Consider the following 22,639-nt stretch of genomic DNA (forward strand, 5'->3'; position numbering starts at 1 on the left):
AGCGATATATTTCCTGCTAAAAAGGCATGCAAAAGGCGTGCAGAATAGAAAAGTTTACGTGTCATTATTCATCGCGCTGCCCGTCGTAAAATCAAATGAAATAAGGAGATGTAATATTAAAGTATGCAAGTCAAAAATTGTGCACATTGAACGTAAAAAACTTCAGCTATGTGCATATGTTGTGGGCGACGTCTCGAATGCGTACTTTTGTTGTACGGAGTTTCTGATAAATGTCGCACACTTCATGTATTTATTAATTTTTCCTTGTGGAAGGCTTCACAAAAATTGCCTTTTTCAGTGTCGGTGTACACAGTTGAGAACTTCAAGGGTTCGAATATCTAAAGTGCGTAAGTAAAGAAACTCAAGAGTTTCTTCCTGGTGCGACATAGATGGGTAACAAATCGGCTATTAAAGTAACTCCGAAGTTCAGGATTTCTCAGCCACTGTTGTTTTGTGGGGAAGAGCCCGATGACGTCGTCTAGTTCTGGATTCTACCCGCCCCCTGCCAGGCTTCATCGAATGTCGCAACGCAACGCAGCGTGCCATTTACCTTCGGCAGCGAGTGTTTTCTTATTCCTAGGAAGCATTCTGCGCTAAACATGTGCCACGAACGTAGATGGCATCAGACAAGTTCACCCTTAGTGGTTGCAGTGACTGCAGAGAAGCTCACGTTTCTTGAAACACATGTTACGTAATGGTGAAAAGCGTCTGTAACGACAAATGTGTGTGTGTGTGTGTGTGTGTGTGTGTGTGTGTGTGTGTGTGTGTGTGTGTGTGTGTGTGTGTGTGTGTGTGTGTGTGTGTGTGTGTGTGTGTGTGTGTGTGTGTGTGTGTGTGTGTGTGTGTGTGTGTGTGTGTGTGTGTGTGTGTGTGTGTGTGTGTGTGTGTGTGTGTGTGTGTGTGTGTGTGTGTGTGTGTGTGTGTGTGTGTGTGTGTGTGTGTGTGTGTGTGTGTGTGTGTGTGTGTGTGTGTGTGTGTGTGTGTGTGTGTGTGTGTGTGTGTGTGTGTGTGTGTGTGTGTGTGTGTGTGTGTGTGTGTGTGTGTGTGTGTGTGTGTGTGTGTGTGTGTGTGTGTGTGTGTGTGTGTGTGTGTGTGTGTGTGTGTGTGTGTGTGTGTGTGTGTGTGTGTGTGTGTGTGTGTGCGTGCGTGTGTGTGTGTGTGTGTGTGTGTGTGTGTGTGTGTGTGTGTGTGTGGTTTCCTCTTCGCTGCCGGGATGATTCAAGAATGTTACCAAGTTGCCCAAAAATGTGTTTTACTGCAGGATAATTGCAGTTGTCATACTAAAGAGGTTAATATTAACGGGTTAAGATAGTATTGCGTCTTCCTGCCGAGTCTAATAAAAGCGATCGAAAGAATGATTTTCTTTTAAAAAAAGTACCAGATTTCTCCTGAGTTCCCCTCGCATATTCAGGTCGTGTGCGGAAATTTCCAAGCACCCCCACCCTCCATTTAAAATAAAAGCAGAAAGGCAACATAACGCCTGTGGTGGTATGCTCAATGTGAAGCATTAATATCGCGAAAAGTCAAGCAGGATCTCATTTTGCTTACAAGTAGAAGACAAAGAAACAATCGCCGAGTTTGGTGTTACTCCGAATCTTAAGCTATGCAAAGAAATGCACTGCTGGGAAACTAATGAGAAACGTACTGCGCGTTCGCGTTCGTATAACCGCTAAGTGAGCAAGAAAATTGCGTGATATACAGCACGCATACTTTCCACACTCATGTTTCCGTCAATGTGCGAAATTAATTCTATAAGTTTAAACTTTAGTTTCCAACCTGACGTGATCATGGACATCACTGCGCGTAGTTGTTCTGGATTAAAAACATTAGAGTTCCTTTGAGTTTATGCGCACAAGGGCCGATCGGCGGAGCCGCGTACAACAGGACTTGTCGCGGCAAACTCTCTGCGTGCAGACAGCCGGGCCAGGCTGGAATCGGCGAGAATCCACTGCGCGAGCAAGCCGCCGATGAGGACAGCGTGCGATGGACAGTCGTCATCCACCAAGTCGCGGTGTGGTCGCACATCATCCCCTATGGAGCCGGTGAGGCGGAAGCGCTCGCATCCGCAATTTTTGCGTTGAAGATGGGACCAAACCATTTCAAGTCTGTGCAGTTTCTACAAAGTATATGCAGTCATGACGCGTAGTTATAGTCATGAGTCTTCACTCAATGAAGGCGAAATTCTGGAGGCCCGTGTGCTGTGCAATGCCAGTGCACGTTAAAGAACCCCCGGTGGTCGAAATTTCCGGAGCAAAATTTCCGGAGCCCTTCACAACGCCGTCTCTAATAGCCTGAGTCGCTTTGGGACGTTAAACCCCAATAAAAAAAAAACAATCACTCAAAATCATTTGCAATGTATGATCACTCAGCACTTCACTTTTGCAACGTAACACGATTCAGCACTCTAGAAGTAGCGCGGTCTTCATGCGCACTCATAGTCATTACGCATCACACACTCCTTCTGCAAAGTAGCCTGACTCAGTACTTTAAGAGTAACATAATATAAGGTGCACAGAGTACGTACAAAGTGCGCGTAATTATGGCATATAGTCATACTCATAACCCCTGACACACAATCATTCTGGAACGTAGGACTCAGCCCCTGACACTCAACGGAATCAAGGCTCGTAGTTATTTTCATGACGTATGGCCCACCCCTTCTGTAACGTAGCATTACTCAGCACATCACAAGTAACGCAATATAAGGTGTGTATCATATTAGTACAAAGTGTGCTTAGAAATGTCTCATACTCATACTCATGACTCATATCGATTGTGCAACATATCAAGACTCATAACTCTAACGCTTTCGCATTCTCACACTTCATCAATGTAAAGTGTCTCTGCCGAATTTTTTGTTACGGTTCTGGATAGGTTGCGCATTTGCTACAGCCCTTCAATAAGACGTAAGACATGCACTTCTTTTAAACATAATCCTACTCACGTCAGGAGTGAAATGATATTGGTGTAAGCGTCGCGGATGTTGTGCACTCCTTATAACGGTTATTTATTTTATGAATGCACAGAGGTTCTTGAAGACGTTTTGCTCTAAACATTTTTTCCCACTAACGTACTCTGAGTTGATATGGTAATGTGCGAGTTTTAAATCTTAGTGCGCTGCTGTAGCCCCTTTATGTTCCATAACTGGTGACTCACCGCTTGGATAAATGCAGGTGGTGGAAATGTGTGCATGTTGCTTTAACTTGTGCTGACAGCTTTCTGGGGCACCTCAGTTGAGAACATGTCTCGCATGCCTCCTGAAGACCAGCAAGTGTGGCCACGATCGCTGAGGGATCCTTATTTAGCCCCAGGTGGTCGAAATTTCCGGAGCCCTCCACTACGGCGTGCCTCAAAGCTTTAGTCGCTTTGGGACATTAAACCCCAATAAACCAAACCAAACCAAACCTTATTTAAGAGCCCACCTGAGGGCTTGTATATTGAGTGCACCGAGTGCTGTCAATGCTTCCATAACTAGGCGTGTGACACTCTATGATTGGCTTATGGGGCGTGTGAATAGCTCGCTTGTGGAAGCGGTAGCTGCTGGCTGTGCTCCATAATATACACTGCGGTGCACAGTTACTATAGCATTGTGTTAGCAACGACCATCCACGCTGGCAGGGAACTTATTGTATTATGTGACGTGTCAGTTAGAGTAAAATATTTCATTTAGTTCTACAAAGAAGCCGGATGCATTAAAATATTTCGCTAATTTTATGTCGTGATTGTTTCCTCAGCTAAGGGAATTCTTTAGAGAAGCTCTATTTTTTTCACTAAAGAGGAGAGCTTTTTGTTTCACCCCCCTATATGTCATTTTGTAGCTGCCGTTTCCCCTTAGACTAGAAAGAATAATATAGGTCAGAGCTGTAATTTTTTGCGCTGTTTACAAACTATTTCTTTATTTGATGCATGGGACTTCATTAGAGAGCTGTTTTTATGTTAGCTGCCTCGAGTTTTGATACTGTTACTCCTGTTGTCGACATTAATCATGATATCCCTATGATCAGCGAGTAACTTTTGGTACCAAAGAGGGTTCTGGCGTGCAGGTGGGGGATAATGGCGGTTTTTAGTAAAAGTGCAGGGTTGGCTGTAAAAAAAAAGTGGTGTACGCTGATGACCCTTCCTATCGGCAAAATGATCAATTAATGTGATTTTGCTGTCCCCAGGTGTGTTGTGAGTGTTGCAAGTTGGATTGCGATTTGCTACCTTGGGTAGTTTATATGTGGTGTTGTTAATGATAGCAATTTTCCTTTATGCTTCGAAGATATTATTTCATGGTAGTTGGTTATGTTAATATTGAAACAAATATTCCTGCCGGTTTAGCAATGCTATAGGCACGAAAAATTGTGCGAAATCTTAGTTTCTTGCACGCGGACACCATAACCACGTCCACTGATACAGGCGGCAGTCGTGCGCGTATTTAACCTTTTCCTCATCAATTACAATTTAACCAATGTAAGCCGGCCTATGCTCCAGTGCAGAGTTTTTGCAGCAGTGTTTTCAACGCCAACGCGCATTGCACTAATGCGGTGTTTCTGCCACAACACTGTCCACGAAAACGCAGGCAGCACACATCTCTGTCACTACCACCTTTTTTTAAACTCGAATAAACCAAACCAAACCAAACCATAGACCAGAGCGTGAATATTAGTTCGATATTAGTATTAGTTGATGAAGGCGATGTTGAATGCACAGCGCGAGAGTGTGTTGCAGTTTAACGCCTGGCATTTTAGGCTGCGCCGAAAGCCTAGTGCTCTCGCGCAGTGGCCACCGAAAGTATTTTTGCGCCTCCACGGGTTCAAATCCATCTCTTTTATTTATTTTATTTATTTCACTCGACACAATGCAGGGACATCGCAAACTAACGAGAATCGCAAGGCCTAGCTCGGGGTTTGCCCGTATAAAAGTTGGTTTCGCATTAATAAATGTTTTCATTTTTAGTTTATTAAGTGTTTACCTCACTTACTATAAGATGGTGATGTTTCTGTTTGGTAAGGTTGTTACGAACCATCCTAATTTTGTTGCTTATCCTTTTTCTTCTTTTCCTTAATGCCATTTCTCTCTCGCGCACGTTACTTTATGATCTTTTTCCTCTCATCCTCACCTCTCGAACGCCTGCAGTTCTCCTGTCCAGTGATTGTTACAAAGAGATTGGCTTAGAGGGGTTTAATGTCCCAAAGCGACTCCGGCTATGAGTGATGCCGTAGTAAAGGGCTCCATAAATTTCGACCACGTGGGATTCTATAACGTGCACTGACATCACACAGTACACGGACCTATAGGATTTCGCCTCCAGGGAAATTCGACTGCCGCGGCCTGGATCGTACCCGAGCCTTTCGGGTCAGCAGCCGAACGCCAAAACCACTAAGGCACCGCGGCAGCGAAGAGAGCAGAGGGGCTGGGTAGAGGTTTCAGATGGATGGAGTTCTGAAGGCAACATTTCTGTTCTCGTTCTTGCGAAGTTGAGTTGGCCCATACATCACAATGGCCATTGAGGATTGCAATGGGTGAGGGGGGAAGTTAGATATTCTGACGGGACCCGTAACCCTCAGCCTGAGGGTTCGGTGTTATGTCGATCTAGGTACAGTTTTGGTCATGAAACTGGCCGGTTAGGTGGGTGACCTATTTTCCCAGGGATTGGGGTGGTAACAACGGGCAGAGCGTATTTGCAGACTCTGATCCAACGACACCGTATAGCTATAGGTAAAGAAGCAATTGGAGGCACGCACTTTCTTCGGCTGAATGTAAATGTGCGTGAACTTTGGATTCACTGTGATTGAAGTACTGCTCTTGAGTTTCCGGTACTCCTTCAACCCCGCCTCTCCTTTCGAATGCAGCGCCTTTTAGCCTGGTCTCGTCGCAGACGCTCTGGTGGCTTTACGCTGGCGGCTACACCTGCGTATCGAAACGTCGGGCCAGTTCGAAGAGCCAGCCGTCGGGTGAGTACTGCTAAGCAACCAGACCTCTATTAGGCAGAAGCCTTTAATGCCTCATCGTTGTAAGCAGGAGTTGTCGACAGAAATTTCACGCTTTTCAACTGGTCGAAATGTTCCTGAAGTCAATGTGCACGAATTTCAAACAGGGCCAGTTGTACTTTGGCTAGTAACCATGCAACCAATTATTGGGATTGTATAGTTATGATGCAAGTAAAATAAACAAATTAATGGGACCGAGTAAGAGATTGGTCGTTGGGAAATCTAACCAGCGTCTCCGGACTGCGAGACGAGCACGCTATCCACTCCGCCATGCCAGCTCGATGGTTTGGAATGAACAAAGGCGCGTCTGGTGAATACGGCGTCTTCGTACACTCTCATCTTCCTCCCTTCCTTTACGGTGAGGTTCAGGCGTCCGCCGAGATATGCGAGAATACATATTCTTTCATCAAGAACCAATTTACCGACGAGCAAGGCTTAGAGCCGAACGGTCGACGGCGTTCTGTGGACTCCCTGGAAGCGTTGCAAGATGCTGTCGCGTTCCACTCTTAGAGGTCAAGCTTAACATCTTAACCACAGAAAAGCAAGTTGCTGGGCTAGTTGGTGCTGTTGCATCGTGGTGGAGCAGCGCAAAGGACGGGACACAAGAAACAAGGAAGGACGTACACAGGCGCTGTACACGATGAAGGACGTACACGATCTTAACCACACATCAGTGACACAAGCAGCAACGCCGCGCTTAAGGCTTTTGCCTCACCGCACTTTAGGTCAACAAAGCCCCGCCCCCCCCCCCCCCCCCCCGGAATTTTGTTTTATTGCAGAGAGGCCCTAGAATTAAATTTCTGTATTTACGATTAAGTGGCTGGCATAAATACTTCTAAAATGTGAGTGCTGCCACACTGTGTTGGCATCGTCTACGCTCCTTGGCTGCTCCGGGTCCGTTCAGGCGAGCCAAATTTTATGTATCTATGCTTCTAGGTCAGCGTGCTGTTGTTCTCTTTGAACGAAATTTTCAGGCATTGGGTGCAGTGCAGTGAAGTTACTCCTACAAATTATCTGGGCTTGCCTCCTGTTCATTTGTTGTCAAGCGATAAAGGCTTACTGGGTCTAGTACAGTACATATTAGCTTCAATCTTGTCTTTGGTGTTTTGATGGGTACATTCTTGTCACGTTTTCAGGAAGGGTTCCAGGGCGTTTGTTGCGAAGACAAGGGCGTAGTAATGTTGTTATTTTCAGACGTGGGATACCTAAACAATTGTCTTGCTCTTAATGCCGCTTTGCGCAATATATCGAAACAGGTGTTGTGAAGACGGGCCACCTGACGTGTACGCCCCTTAATCATAGAACTTTTCAGTTATGAAGCACTGGCGTAGACCTCTGGAGGTAGTCTTTGTCAAAACTATACAGTCCAAGGGGTCTGCTTCTGAGCCGTATAGCGCATGTCCTCTTGCATACTCAGGCGTCCTTATTTCACGAAGGCGGCAGGAACTTATGTCCTTAACTCTCTCCTATGCTTATTGGCGTCAAATAGGCTAAAGAGCCCCGCTACAAGGCTTTAAATCGAACCTCTTGGGCTGTATATTTTTAACACAGACTTTACGTGATGAATTATTCATAGCACGGTTGCACTCAAACGCGCTACCTTCAAGGTGCTTTTGCAGTTACCATCACCACGGCGCTCACATTTGTAGTTATGTTGTCAGCATCGCAATGAATGGTTAGCGCAAATACATTAGATGTGCAAGCCTGCGTGGCGAGCCCTCAGCTTACCGAGCAAATGTAGTGGCCATGACTCCACCCACTCGGTGCAAAATACGGACACGGAGATCAACTGTGTCCTTTGTTACGAAGGCGAAACCGCGCGCGTGTGACAGCCCCGCCGCCGTATCTAATACAGACTCTTGAACACACTTCGAAAGCAGTTAATTCCACGGGTGTAGACCATGGTGGCGGGTTCACTTTAATGGAGTGCCTGCCTTGGATGGAGGAGAAATTTTGTGGCCCTACTCGGCGGAGAGTTTGGCAGCTGATCAGAAAGCATTCGTGCACGACACGGTCTCAGGGCCAACTGCTATGCAGAGCATTTAAACACGAAGTGTCTCAAACAGTTCTCAGTCGAGACTGGAAGAACACTAGGCTATCGCGCTGCGGCTAGTGAAGCTGATGTTTTTGTGCCACAACGGGTTCGAATCCCAGTCGCGGGTATTTTATTTTTGTTTATTTACTTCGATTCACTGAAAGCCAGAAACATCGAAAACCAACGAAAATCGCATGATCTAGCTAGTGGTTTACCCATACAAAAATTGGTTTCACATTAATAAATGTTTCAATTTTTTGTTTATTGAATGTCCACTTCACTTATTATATTATGCTGATATTTCTGTATAGGTAGATTGCTATAAACGCTGCTAATTACATTACCTTTCATTCTACTTTTTCCTAATGTCTTATCTCTTTCTCGCTCGTTACTTTATTAACTTCTTAGTCTTATCCTCGCCTCTCGAACTGGAACAGTTCGGAACTGGAACTTCTCCCGTGCGGTTAGTGCTGAAGAGGGAAAATTGCTTTATGGTTTATGGGTGTTTAACATACCAAAGAGGCTCAGGCTATGAGGGCTGCCGTAGCGAAGGACTCCGGAAATTTCGACCACCTGGTGTTCTTTAACGTACCCTTATGTGGCAGAGTATACGGGCCTTTACAATTTCGCCTCGATTGAAATTTGACCTCCGCGGCCCCGATGGAACCTGTGCCTTTCGATCAGCAGCCGATCACCATGATCACAAAGCTGTCGCGGCGGCGAAGAGAGAAGAGGGCCTGGGTAGAGCGTTCAGGTGGATCAGGAGTTTTGAGGGCAACATTTCTGTTCTTCTTGCGAAGTTGAGTAGGCCTTTGCATCACAATGACCAGTGCGTATTCCAAAGAGTGGAGTTAGGTATTCTGAAAAGAACCATAATCTGGATTAAGGTAATTCCTCGCCCTGTAGCTTCGGCACTATATCGCTATAGGTCTACATTAATCGTGAAACCCCGGCCCGGTTGGTCGGTAACGTATTGCCCAGGAATTGGGGTCATCACTACAGGCGCAGAATCTTTGCAGACTTGGATCCAACGACGCCGCATATCGACAGGCAAAGAAGCAATTAGAGGTGCGCACTGTCTTCTCCTGAACGTGAACGTGCAAGAGGTAAGGATTCAGTGTGACTGAAGTACTGCTGTCGAGGTGCCAGTACTCCTTCAACTCTGCCTATCTTTTCGAATGCAGCGCCTGTTACCTGGGTCTCGTCGCAGACGCTCTGATGGCTTTACTCTGGCGCGTACACCCGCGTAGCCAGACAGAAGTTCAGTTCCATAAGGCAATCTGCGGGTGAGTAGTGCTAAGCAGCCAACCCTCTATTTGTTGATGGCAAGACCGAGAGTGCAGTTTCGTCATTTTCGATTTAGTGGCTGGTGTAAATACCTCTGAAATGTGTGTTGCCGTATTTGCGTATGTGCGAGGTCTGTTCGAAATGTATCCGACCTTTGGGCAGAGAAAAAAAAAACTGGTATAACTGGAGCGTTGGAAACCTAATGACCCTAAAGTAGTTTCCTTGGGACTCCCCACTTCTCCCAGCGATACTGCCGTTGTTGTAAACACTCCGAGAAGGCCTCTTTCGGCATGGTGCTTAGCTCAACCGTCGTTGCAGCCATAATGTCCTCTCTTATCTCAAAATCGCGCTCCTTTCAATGAGCTCTTGACTTTGGGAAACAGGAGAATTTGCAGAGGGACATATCAGGAGAGTAAGGAACCTATTCAAGTACAGGAGTCTGGTTTTTCGCCAAAAGAAGTCTGATGAGTGTGGTTTTTCGCGACAAGAAGTCTGAATCAAGTGTGATTAATGTGCAGGAGCATTGTCGTGATGGATGCGCCAATTTCTCGCTGACCACAACTCGGGTCTCATGCGCCGCACAGCATCACGTAGGCGACGGAGGACATCCCTGTAGTAATCTTTGGTGATTGTTTGACCCTGCGGTGCGTACTCGCGGTTTACCACACCGCGGCAGTCAAAGAAAGCAGGCAGCATTACTTTGACGTTGGTGAGCACTCGGCAGGCCTTCATTTTGTATTGGGGACATGGAATGTTTCCACTGTGACGACTGGGATTTGGTTCCCGGGTCGTACCCGTACACCCAAAGACACGTCACCAGTGGTTATGGTGTTCATGAAGTCGGGGTCACTGTTTCTGGAATTCAGCATGTCCTATGAGACTTCAACACGAAGTTGCTTTTCTCCACCGTGAGCACCTTGGGCCACAAATTTCGCTGCAACTATCTTCATGGCGAAATCTTTGGTGATAATGGAATGTGCTGAAAAAGTGGTGATGCCCACCTCTTCCGCAATTTCTGGGATAGTCGCACAACGGTCACGCATCGCTACAGCATTCACTTCGGCAATGACCTGGTCATTTCGGCATGTTGATGGCTGACCGGTGTGTGGCTCGCTCTCCACCGATGTGGGGCCGTCTTTAAGCCGGTTCTACCACTGCTTAATCTGTGTGCTGCTCATAACATCGTCATCGAAAGCCGTCTGAATATTCCGAATCGTTTCCACTTGGCTGTTGCCCGGTTTCTGGCAAAACTTTATGCAGTAGCGTTGCTCCAGTCGCTCTCCATTTTCCTTGCAATAAAAAACCGACGAGAGCACTGCGCACTACCCCACTCTAACGCTGCGTCCCAGCGATTGACGCTCTCGGCAGGCGTGAAATAATTCGCGCACGCGCATGAAGGTTCTTAGCCGGCTGGTGCAAGCGCCTTGTTTCATATCCGTCAAGTGTTCGCAAAAAAAAAATAAGATCGGATACTTTTCTAACAGACCTCGTATATGGTAGCGCGTCAGAAAGCATACGTGGGCGATATGATTTCAGCGCTAGCTGCTATGCAGCGCTATTAAAAATGAATTCTCATATGCATGTCACTGGAAGCAGTAGAACCAACTTTTTACTTGACAAGACGCTAGAAGTTCCATCGTGGAATAACCAATGGAGTATTTCACCTTCCCGTTTGCATCACCTTTATTTCTGAGCACCATCTTTATTTCCGAACACCTTCGCAGTGTGCATCAGACGTTCTGGATGTGGCAGCCTACTGCAGGCTGTCATTGTCGCCTTGTCTGCCCTGAACTTGGCACGTCCTCAGCTGTGGTCCGTCGCTGGTCGGCAGGGTGAGTGAGAAGAAGATCTTCGACTGAAGTTCAAGTTTTTCATTCAGGCAGGCAGTTGAGGAGGATGCGATTTTGTTCTCGTAAGGAGTGACTACTTCATTCAGAGAGAGAGTGTCCCTCCTATTCAACTGGCTGCTTTAATACCTAGCTGAAGCAATTGATGCTGACAGTCTTTTTTCCGGAAAACTAAGAATTGGAGTAATGTATTTTGAGAAGAGAGAGCGCGGAGGGCTGTCGAGACTTTTTTTAGTAGGCCCTTACGGGGTTGTGTTGTCCGGCAAAGTTCAAAAGAGAATAAGCGCTGTATTTCCCAAGATTTAAAAAAAATCCCGCTTGCCACGATGCCTCGGGAATGCTTCGTAAAAGCGGTTAGTTAAAAGCAAATGTGCAGCTAAACCACCTAGGCAACACTAATTAGGCAAAGTAGGGACAAAAGCTACCTTCAGTTTTCATTTTGTGTGTGCATCGTCTTTCGTACCAAATCGGGAATTGATCTGTTTCTCCACTGATGTTGGCGTCAGTGGCAAAAAATTCGTTTTCGCGAGGAAGCACTGTCTGAAAGGCATGAGAAATTTGAATGTATACCCATGTGTCAGAGAAGATTCCACTAGTGGGAGCTTTCATCTTAAGAATAAAAAATGTGAAATAACTCACTCGCGCTAATGAAGAATTTTATGTTTTTTGTACTTGCTTTATGACTTTGCTGTACCGACGGATTTTTATTCATACAGCAGCTGGTGCGTCTGCTCATTACCTAAAACCTCTACCGGGGAAGAAATTTCCTTTGCTGCTCTATGGTGACAGTATGTATGCACGTTTTTAGGATTTCAATGATTCCTTTGAGTCAGTTTGCCCCGTTTTGTCATGATCCGCTGAAAGATAGATGTGTGTGCCTTTCTCTTCACTGCGCTAATACAGATATATACAACCACCACTGTATAAATAGGCTACAAATAATGACTTTCCTTAGACATTTATTCAAAAAGCTAAATGCATCAAATTTCATTCTGCGTATTGGGAAAAAATAGCGCTAAAGATACAGACAAGCAAGTCGACAAGATGAGTGATAACTCTCCTACTCGGATTTGCGTCTCGTCAAATTGCTTGTCCAATGTTTTATACTCTTTTATCCTAATATGATGTTCCAACTAAGCGGCTTTCGAGAAATTTTAGTGTGTGTTCAGCTAAAGTATGGGATGATTAAAGTTTTCTGTTGTGTGGCGTTTTGAGGCAGTAAGTAAATGAAGCTCGAAAATTTAAATCCTTATTATATAATTTGCATGCTTGCCTCTGGGTCTCCATGAACTGTTCGGAATCAATTTTCCATCCTAGGCAATACCATGAGCAGTTCAATAAGAATCTCTCTGGTGCACGCTTGACATCGTCGCCATAGTGCTTTCAGGCTTGTAAAGGACAATCGGACGTTCCCCGCATTGCTTGCTTCAGGACACCCTAATTTTTCTCAGTGCACAATTTCCTCCGTGGTTACGCAGCTTTGAGACTAACTCGTGCTACGCGTGGATCACATTGCACCATGAAGGGCAGCATAGTATTGCACCGTGTTGTAGTGCATCTTTCCTTGGGCTCCTTACTGGTCATCCAGGTGAACTTGTACCTACCTTTTTAACCAAGCAAAGTGCAGTCACGCAGAGGGTCATTCTCTCTTTCAAGGTTGCCTTTTTCTGCTACTTAAATATCGTGTTCGTCTCCTAAACTCATGTTGCTAAAGTAGGTAACCAAAGCTCATACCAGATTCCCGATGCAAAAAATGGTGGTCGATTGATGTAGATAGGACAAATGTCAATTAGCTGCTCTAGCAGTTCGGTTTTCACTTCGGTACCGGTGTTCAGATCCAGTGTGCACAGATGGCAGTTATACGAATAGCGATAATGGGCCAATGCACACAGATATGGGGAAGGCGCTTGCGAGGCGTCCGTCTCATTCGACGTCTTTCAGCAAACACTCTCCAGCGGCCTAGACAAGAACGACATATGCGTTGGCAGGAAGTCGCGAAGCCATTAGCACGCTCTTGGCTGCGGAACGGAAGGATGGCGGGCCGAATCGCATCGTGGACAATTCCATCGGGGACAATTTTTTTTTCTGGTCTGACTGCAAAAAGCGTGACACCTCTGCTGACATCTTTCTGTCCACAACGATGAGGCATTAAAGGCTTTCGCCTTAAAATTTTATCCGAAAACTTTTATCCGAAAATATGTTGAAACATCGTCATACGACATATTTCGGCCTAGCTTTGATGCCACCGCCGTCGGAAGTTCCTCGAAAAGCTTAGGAGGCGGTAGACATTATTCTTAAGTAGATCCGTAAATCCTATGTTTGTGACCATTGCCATTCACAGATCAACAATAGGTCCACACGATCTTTTTCGGTCGTGACTTCACGAATTAGAATCAAATGTGTTCTTTTTTTTTCTCGTCAATAAATTTGACTTTCCCCGCCAAAAAAAAACATCCGCACTGCACTAAAGAATACGAAACAAGAATAGGAGAAAATTTCTTACATCTTCTACAGAGCGCCTGTGCTCACAGCTGATTTCCTGCCTCGGTGGCTCTCTACGTGCAGCCCAGTCACCTTAGCCACTTGACCTTGCGACATCGTAATAACCCCCCCACTGAAATCTAAGCAAACGCACCCCCGTTGACATGTAAATTATATTAATGATTAGTCAAAAAAGCCTCTTGCAGAAGAGTAACCTGGGTCTCGCAAGGCTCAACGGTCGCTGTGTTTCAGGCAGTAACCTGCCGGGCCAGTGACGCATCGCTTAACCGCTGTTCAACTGAGCCATATAGGTGTGAGGACTTTGAGCGGCCTATGAATATAAGCACGAGAGTACCAATTCCGCATACGGGCATTAACCTATTTACGCAAACGAGAGATAAATGTAGGTCAAAGTGTCGCTTCTCATTTTTATGCTATAGCTCTCACTTTAGTGGCACTCCAGTTTCCCGGAATATGACTAAGCGAGCTGTGTTTGGTTGACCCAACTTGGTTTTCGTATACAGGTTCTTCTCATGGGTTTAAATTCTATTCGTAAACCTCCACGCTGTTCTGTAGAGAAGACGTTCACGTAAACATATCTTACCTAATGGTGAAGGGATTTCTGTTGCCACAGCTGTACGTACCACACTCGGCGAAAGCACTTGATTGTCGACAGCGATCACCGCCTCATCTCTTAGGTCTTCCTCCCGCGTCCCCTGCACAGCGCCCGTTCTGCCTGTGGCTGATGTCCTGCGGCCCAGCTCTTTATTTAGTGCGGTTTCAGAGCTCTCACTTCTTCATCATCATCATCATCAGCCTGGCTACGCCCTCTGCAGGGCAAAGGCCTCTCCCATGTCTCTCCAATTAACCCTGTCCTGCGCCAGCCGCGGCCACCATATTCCCGCAAATTTCTTAATCTCATCCGCTCACCTGATTTTCTGCCGCCCCCTGCTTCGTTTGCCTGCTCTTGGAATCAACTCCGTGACCCTTAAGGACCAGCGGTTATCTTGCCTTCGCATTACATGCCCTGCCCAAGCCAACTTCTTCCTCTTGATTTCAACTAGGTTATCATTAACGCGCTTTTGTTCTCTCACCCACTCCACCCGCTTCTGATCTCTTAACGTTACACCTTTCATTTTTCTTTCCATAGCTCGCTGCGTTGTCCTTTACTTAAGCTGAACCCTCTTTGTTAGCCTGCACGTTTCTGCCCCATAGGTGAGTACCGGTAAGATACACCTGTTGTATACTTTTTTCTTGAGAGATATTGGTAAACTGCCATTCATGATCTGAGATAACCTGCCATATGCGCTCCACCCCATATTTTTCTCTAATGATCTGGATCAGCTGTCACTACCTGCCCTTAACAGACTATTCTCCTACTACTTCCAGCACCTGGCTACCAACTGCGAAATGCTGTTTCCTTGCCAGGCTGTTGAACATTACTTTGGTTTTCTGCATGTTAATTTTTAGCCCCACCGTTCTGCTCTGCCTGTCCAGTTCATTCATGATGCTTTGCAGTTCATGTCCTGAGCGACTTAGCAAGGCAGTGTCATCAGCGAATCGCAAATTACTTAGGTATTCTCCATTAACTCTTATCCCCAGCTGTTCCCATTTCAGGCCCCGGAATACCTCCTGCAAACAGGCAGTGAATAGCATAGGCGAGATCGTGTCTCCTTGCCTGACAACTTTCCTTAATGGAATTTTATTGCTGACTTTATGGAGAACTATGATAGCTGTGCAATCGCGATAAATATCTTCCAGTACTTTGACATAACCCTCTTCTACACCCTGATTCCGCAATGCTTGCATGACTGCTGAAGGATCTACTGAATCGAATGCTTTCTAGTAATCAATGAACGCTATATATAGGGGCTGGTTATATTCTGCGCATTTCTCTATCACCTGATTTATTTCGTGAATATGGTCCATTGTCGAGTGTCCTTTACGAAAGCCTGCTTGGTCATTTGGTTGATTGAAGTCCAAGGTCGTCCTCACCCTATTACCGATTACCTTAGTAAATACCTTGTAGGCAACAGACAGTAAGCTAATCGGTCTGTAATTCTTCAAGTCCTTGGCGTCTCCTTTCGTACAGAGGGTTTGTGATGCAGGCTGACGATTTTCGCTCCAATTGAGAGGGGATGCATTCGTCGTTAACTTAAGCAGAGTTTTATTATAACTGAGGAAGGTATTTGATGAAGCATATTAACGCGATGGCGTTAGACAGCGTCTGCCGCAGGAAAACCGGCGACGTCGTAGTCGTCGTTGACGGTAGGCGAGAAATCCCCATAAATCTCCAGGAAAGCAATCTTAGGAGGCAGGTGGACAAGCTAGGTCATGTAACGTTGTGGTGTCATCATAACCTGCCCACCAGAATGCGAGCAAACTGCCCACAGTGGCAGGTGACAGTTAATGTTTGGTCGATCGGTGAGAGCAACCTGGGGTGCACAAGACCCACCTCTGGGAGCACCTGCCATCGCAGGGTAGTGCCTCATCGCTTAAACACTGCACCACTGCACCAGGAGATCCTCACACGGTTCCATAAAAATAGAGAATTACCTTCTGCATACATGAGAATTACCCCATTAAGCTATTTCGTCATGCCCTTAAGACGGAGCAAAAGTGCACCCTTCATTTTTTTTCTGCCGTTTGTGCGCTGCACCTTGCAGGAGCCGGTCTCGGGCCAGGTCCCCGGATGACGAGCAGTCGTGGTCCTTCTACACAGGCCGAAGTATGTGGCCGAAAAGCCACATCTGACCAGCAGGGGTGAGAAACACTTTTATCAGAAAATATGTTTGAACATCATTGCAAGGCTTTTTGGGGCCTATTTTCGATGCCGCCGCCGTCGGCTGTTCCTTGAAAGCTTCGGAGCGGGTAGACAATTTGTCGGGTCGATCTTTGAAACAAATCTTCGTGGTCATTCCCATTGACTGATAAACTAGGATCACGTGATCCTTTCGGTCGTGACTTCACGAATTAGAATCAAAAGTTTTAAAATATTGTTATCTCCAATAAAATTTGCTTTTCCTGAGAAAGAAAAATTGCGTACAGCTTACCCTACAGCGCCTGTCCTCACAGCTGATTCCATGTGAGCAGCAATTATGGATATTTTCATTGTCTGAATAGAGCTGCCTAAAAAACAGTAATCGCATGAAGGCGTGCTCAGAGTGGCGCGTCGCTAAGGCTATGAGTACTGCCTTTACCTGGGATGATACGGAGTGTATCACAACCGGAGAGCCGCGTAGCGGACCGCTATTATTCTGAGGTTAGTGAATGGGAATCTAGAACGTTACATGAAGCCCCTTGAGCAGAACGGACTGAACGACTCTTGGGACACGGATGTAGCGTGGTAGAAATCCGGTCAACGGGCGGCAGCGCCTGGAACAAACATGGTGGATTGTTTGCTCCCCTCCGCGACGATTTCACAGAACACGTCACTGGACGGCCATGTTGAACGGAGTGACCACGCATGTAGGGACCGAGGAGAATAACCGAATTTCTTTGCCTCGAATGATTAGCGCGTTCTCATCAGAAAGGCCCCATTAAAGAAAACGATGTTTTTTGATAGCTATGAATGGAAACAAAATGACAGACGATATAGTGTGGTCAGACGAAATGCTAATCAGGTGCACTAGCGCGTCGGTTCTAAATTCGATTTTGTTTTCAGTTACAGGCTCGATTTTTACGGTCAATCAGTCTTGAAATAAAGTGGACAGGTTGCACACAACCCTTTTGGCCAGTTGCCACCTGCCGCAGTAAAGCAGACTTAAAACAAACTTGAGTGATAGCCTCTAAAAAAAATACAGGATACGCTGCAACTGCCTGCTTTCACGAGTGAACTGCATAATATCGGTTATTTTTGGCGACCAGTGGGTTGGCATCATGTCATGGTAAGCATACTTCGAAAGTTTTAACTTATTACAGAGTTTTCTGATCGTCGACGGCATGAATTTAGATCTAGCAGCGTGGCCAATATTTATCGTTCCTAAATGCCAGTTTCTAGCGAGTACAGTCGTGTGTCGTTTATGTGGACGCTTTGGTTTAAGACCCAAACTGTACAAGGAGCGAATCGTGCTGTACCGTGACCGAGGCGACTAGGCTGCAGACTCCCATCGAAAAGTGGACAGCTTGGCAAGCATTGATAATAATCGAGGCACTGTATAGGTTGACGTGCATTTGTGGCCGGGCCGTGATGGGCCGCGCGTTCTGAAACTCTTCGTAACAATGCAGACCTCACCACCTCACGGCTGCTCCTGATGTCGATGGCCATGGGATCGTGTGGAATACCTGCATCGCGTGCTGGCTTCCCGGCGGCAGCGACTCCTGTAGTATTTGTCACACTACGTTGACCAGGTGAGTTGTTTTTGACGTCCAACTCTTTCTTTTTTCCACTGCTACACACTGTTCATTAGTGATTTGCTTAGCTTGCATGCCGCGTTTGTCTATTATTCTTTGTTTGTGGTTCCAACGCCCACTAAAGCATTTTGTCTTGGAGCTTTTTGCATGCACTCTCTGTCAACTTTATTTTATACTTGTGCTATGAAAGACACATATCGTGGAGAGAGTGAGCAGAGACCCAGGGTGCGCGCAGCATTTAAGAACTATGAAAAGTGTTTACTCGTATAATATTTAGAGAACAGAGCACGAGCCTAAGCGTATTTTGCCGAGCTATTTGGCGACCCATCCTGAAAAGGCATGAGGCATGAGTACCTATGAATGTCAATAGAGAATGTCAATCCCGCATTTCGGTATTAACCCATTTACGCAGTCGAAAGGCAAGTGCTGAACAAAGTTTCGCCTCCCGTTTTTACGCGTATAGCTCTCACTTCAGTGCCACCGCAGTGTCCCGAATTATGACCGGATTAGCTGTGTTTGGCCGACAAAACTTGTTTTTCAAATCCTGTGCGTTCTTAACGAATTAAATTCTATCCATAATCCTCGGAGATATTCTGCAGAGAAGTTCACGCAAACATGTCGACGTAATAGTGAAGGGGTTTCCGTAAATATAGTTCTACGTACCACACTACGCGAAAGCGCTTGATTGTCAACAGTGATCACCGCCTCATCTGTTACGTCTCCCTACCGCGTCCCCTTCATAGTACGCGTTCTGCCTGTGGTGGACGTCCTGTGTCCTTGCTCTTTCTTTTTGTGCGGTTTCAGAGCTCTCGGTTCTTACATGACGGAAAATGGTTTCATACAGAGGGTTTTTAGTGAAAGCTGATTATTTTCACTGCAATTGAGGCTTAACGTATTCGTCGTTATTTTAGGCACAGTTTTATTTAACTACGAAGATATTTGGTGAAGTATATTAACATGATGGTGTTAGGGAGCTTGTGCCCGAGAAATTGCGGCGGCGGCGGCATTGACCGTGAGTAAAAACTGACCGAAAAATCCACAGAAAAACACCCTTACAGAAAAGAGGTAGGTGGGCCAGCTAGGTCATTCGACGTTGTGGCGTCGTCCCAGCCTGTCCACCAGATTGTGAGCAAACTGCCCAGAGTGGCAGGTGGCAGTTAATTAATGATTCGTCGATCGGGAAGAGCAACCTAGGGCGCACAAGTAAGGCCCACCGCTGGGAGCACCTGTCATACATAGCAGGGTAGCTGCGCATCGCTTAACCACTGCACCACGGAACTAGGAGGGGTGTGCATACTGTCAAGGGTGTATTAAAGTAGACAACAACCGTTTACTAGCGTGAGATTTAACCCATTACGCTATTCGCTATTGAGTCTTGCCCTTAAGGCAGAGCATAAGTGTCCCCTTCTAAGTATTTACTGGTTTCCGCGCTCCACTTTGCAGGAGGCGGTCTCGAGCCAGCTACCTAGATGGCGGACAGTCGTAGCCAGATACACCGGCCGAAGTGCGTCCGCCTCACGGGTAACGGAAGTCAGGCCAGAAAATTTAATGGGGGCACTTTGTTCACCTAAAGTGCGGTGAGGCGAAAGCCTTTTGCGCAGTGTTGCTGTTTGTGTCAAGGATATGTGGTTAAGATCTTTATTTTAGCACACCACTTATTGTGAATCTTAGATGCTGGAGACACGGGAGGGCATTTGGGAGCCATTCGTCTGATTAGACGCCTCTCTGCAAACAGTCTGCTGCATCCTAGACAAGGAGACCTACATATGCGTTGTCAGGAAGTAGCTTAGCCATTAGCACGCTCTCGACTGCGGAACGGAAGCATGGGGGTTCCAATTCCATTGTGGACAAAGGTTTTTCAGGTCTGACTAGAAAAAGCATGACACCTCTGCTGAGAACTTTCTGCCGACAACGATGAGGCAGTAAAGGCGTTCGCCTTAAAAGCCACACCTCACCAGCAGGGGTGAGAACCTCTTTTATCCGAAAATATGTCGAGAAATCGTCACAAGGCATATTCGGGCCTAGTTTTGATTCGGCGGTTACTCGAAAGCTTCGGAGGGGTATGCAATTTTCACGAGTCGATCCCTGAAACAAACCTTCGTGACCATTCCCAATCACTGGTAAACTAGGACCACAGGATCCTTTTTGATCGTGACTTGACGAATTGGAATCAAATGTTTCATCTTTTTTTTATCGCCAGTAAATTTAACTTTCCCTGCCGCAAAAACATCGGCACAGAAATAAAGAATGTGAAAGAATAGGAGAAAACTTCTGACAGGTTGCCCTACAGAGCGCCTCTCCTCACAGCTGATTTGCTGCTCAGGTTGCTCTCTCCGAGCAACCCAGTCACCATTGCCGCGTGACCTTGCGACGTCGTAACAACCTCCCCACTGAAATGTAAGCAAACGGACCCTCGTTGAGATGTCAGTAAAAGTAATGATTATTCAAAAAAGACTGCTCCAGAAGAGTAACCTCGGTCTCGCAAGGCTCAACGGTGGCTGTGTTTGAGGCAGTAACCTGCCGGGCCAGTGACGCATCCCTTAACCGCTGTTCAACTGAGCCATATCGGTATGATGACTTTGAGCGGCCTATGAATGTAAGCACGAGAGTACCAATTCCGCATATCGGTATTAACATATTTACGCAATCGAGAGATAAATGCGGGTAAAAGTGACGCCTCCAATTTTTATGCATATAGCTCTCACTTCAGCGGTGCCCCAGTGTCCCGGATTATGATTGGGCTGTGTTTGGTTGACACAACTTGTTTTTCGAATACTGGTCCTTCTGATGAGTTTAAATTCTATTCGTAATCCTCCAAGCTGTTATGTCGAAAACACGTTCATGTAAAATATCAGACGTAATGGTGAAGGGATTTCTCTAGCGACTGTTGTACCTACCACACTCGGCGTAAGCACTTGACTGTCGACAGTGATCGCCGCCTCATTCGTTACCTCTGCCTCCCGCTCCCCCTTGACAGCGCCCTTCCTGCTTGTGGTGGACGTCCGGTGGCCTAGCTCTTTCTTTTGGTGCGGTTTCAGGGCTATCGCTTCTTACATGGCGGAAAATGCTTCCGTACAGAGGACTTGCAGTGAAGGCTGACGATTTTCGCTGCAATTGAGATTGGATGCATTCGTCGATATCTTAAGCAGAGCTTTACTATAACTAAGGAAGGTATCTGATGAAGTATATTAACACGGTAGCGTTAGACAGCGTCGGCCCCAGGAAAACCGGCGACGTCGTAGTCGTCGTTGACCGTAGGCGAGAAACCCCCATAAATCTCCAGGAAAGCAATCTTAGGAGGCAGGTAGACCAGCTAGGTCATGTAACGTTGGGTTGTCATCACAACCTGCCCACCAGATTGTGAGCAAATTACCCACACTGGCAGGTGGCAGTTAATTAATGACTGATCGATCTTGAAGAGCAACCTGGGGTGCACAAGGCCCACCTCTGGGAGCACCTGTCATCGCAGGGTAGGGGCGCATCGCTTAACCACTGAACCACTGCACCAGGAGAGGTGAGCGGACTGCCACGGTTCGATGAAAGTAGAAAATTACCTTCTGCATACATGAGAATTAACCCATTAAGCTATTGCGTCATGCCGTGAATGCGGATCATAAGTGTCCCCTCTAAATTTTTTTTCTGCCGCTTGCGCGCTGCACTTTGCAGGAGCCGGTCTCAGGCCAGGTCCCCGGATGACGGGCAGTCGAGGCCAGCTACACCGGCCGAAGTACGTCCGCCTCACGGCAGCTGGAAGTCAGGCCAAAAGCAACACCTTACCAGCAAGGTGAGAACCTCTTTTATCCCAAAATATGCAGAAGCATCGTCACAAGGAATATTTCGGCCTAGTTTTGATGCCGCCGCCGTCGGCTGTTCCTCGAAAGCTATGGAGGGGGTGGACAATTTTCTCGACTTGATCCGTGAAACAAATCTTCGTGCCCATTGCCATTCAAAGATAAACTGGGACCACATGATCATTTCGGTCGTGATTTCACGAAATAAATTTAAAAGTCTTAAAATTTTTCATCTCCAAAAAATCTGGCTTTTCCAGACAAAGGTAAGGTAGGAAGAAAAAAAAAATTGCGAAGCCATTCTGGCAACTAAAGTGTTGAGAAGAAAAAGACGAGGACGCTTTCGGGTGGATGTGACGTCACATCGTTCTCGTGGCTTTTTCGATACCGCAATTAAACACTTTTCAGGTATCTTAAGTGTTCATTACGCTTACTTACATATTTTTCTATGTAATTTCACACATATTATACATTTTCCGACCATTTTGTAAGAATTTTTACTATGCACTGACGACTCGCGGTGGATGTGACATCTCACCAGTCCCGTAGCTATATCGACGCCCGTGCTATTTCGCCGCAATTTTGATATTTTGATTATAATGAACTAATTATTACACAGCCTTCAAACCTAGCTCCTAGGTTTATTTTTTCCTTCTCTATCCCGGCCGAGTCGGCTGAATTTCGATGGAGGGAAAATTCCAGATGCCCGTGTACTGTGCGGAGTCAGTGCACGTTAAAGAGCCCCAGGTGGTCGAAATTTCCAGAGCCCTTCACTACGGCCTCCCTCACAGCCTGAGCTGCTTCGGCCAAACCAAACCTCCTCTATCTTAAGCAACCTTTGGGTTTCTTCTATCTTCTTTAGTTCCCGAGTTAAGT

At 46.3% G+C, this 22,639-nt stretch overlaps 1 protein-coding gene across 1 annotated transcript in view; it reads left to right on the top strand.

Moving 5' to 3' along the window:
- Positions 1-22,639, top strand: part of LOC149346619 (uncharacterized) — a 30,075-nt gene that overhangs the window by 5,025 nt on the left and 2,411 nt on the right. The window contains exons 3-9 of the mRNA XM_089541396.1: positions 1,808-2,042; positions 5,835-5,936; positions 11,019-11,126; positions 11,858-11,929; positions 16,289-16,385; positions 17,850-17,972; positions 21,642-21,759. Of these exons, the coding sequence (XP_089397522.1) occupies positions 1,808-2,042; positions 5,835-5,936; positions 11,019-11,126; positions 11,858-11,929; positions 16,289-16,385; positions 17,850-17,972; positions 21,642-21,759 (855 nt within the window). The remainder of the gene's footprint in view (positions 1-1,807; positions 2,043-5,834; positions 5,937-11,018; positions 11,127-11,857; positions 11,930-16,288; positions 16,386-17,849; positions 17,973-21,641; positions 21,760-22,639) is intronic.

This window comes from Amblyomma mixtum, chromosome 4 (assembly GCF_055824585.1).
Source record: "Amblyomma mixtum isolate Tamu chromosome 4, ASM5582458v1, whole genome shotgun sequence".
Taxonomy (NCBI): domain Eukaryota; kingdom Metazoa; phylum Arthropoda; class Arachnida; order Ixodida; family Ixodidae; genus Amblyomma; species Amblyomma mixtum.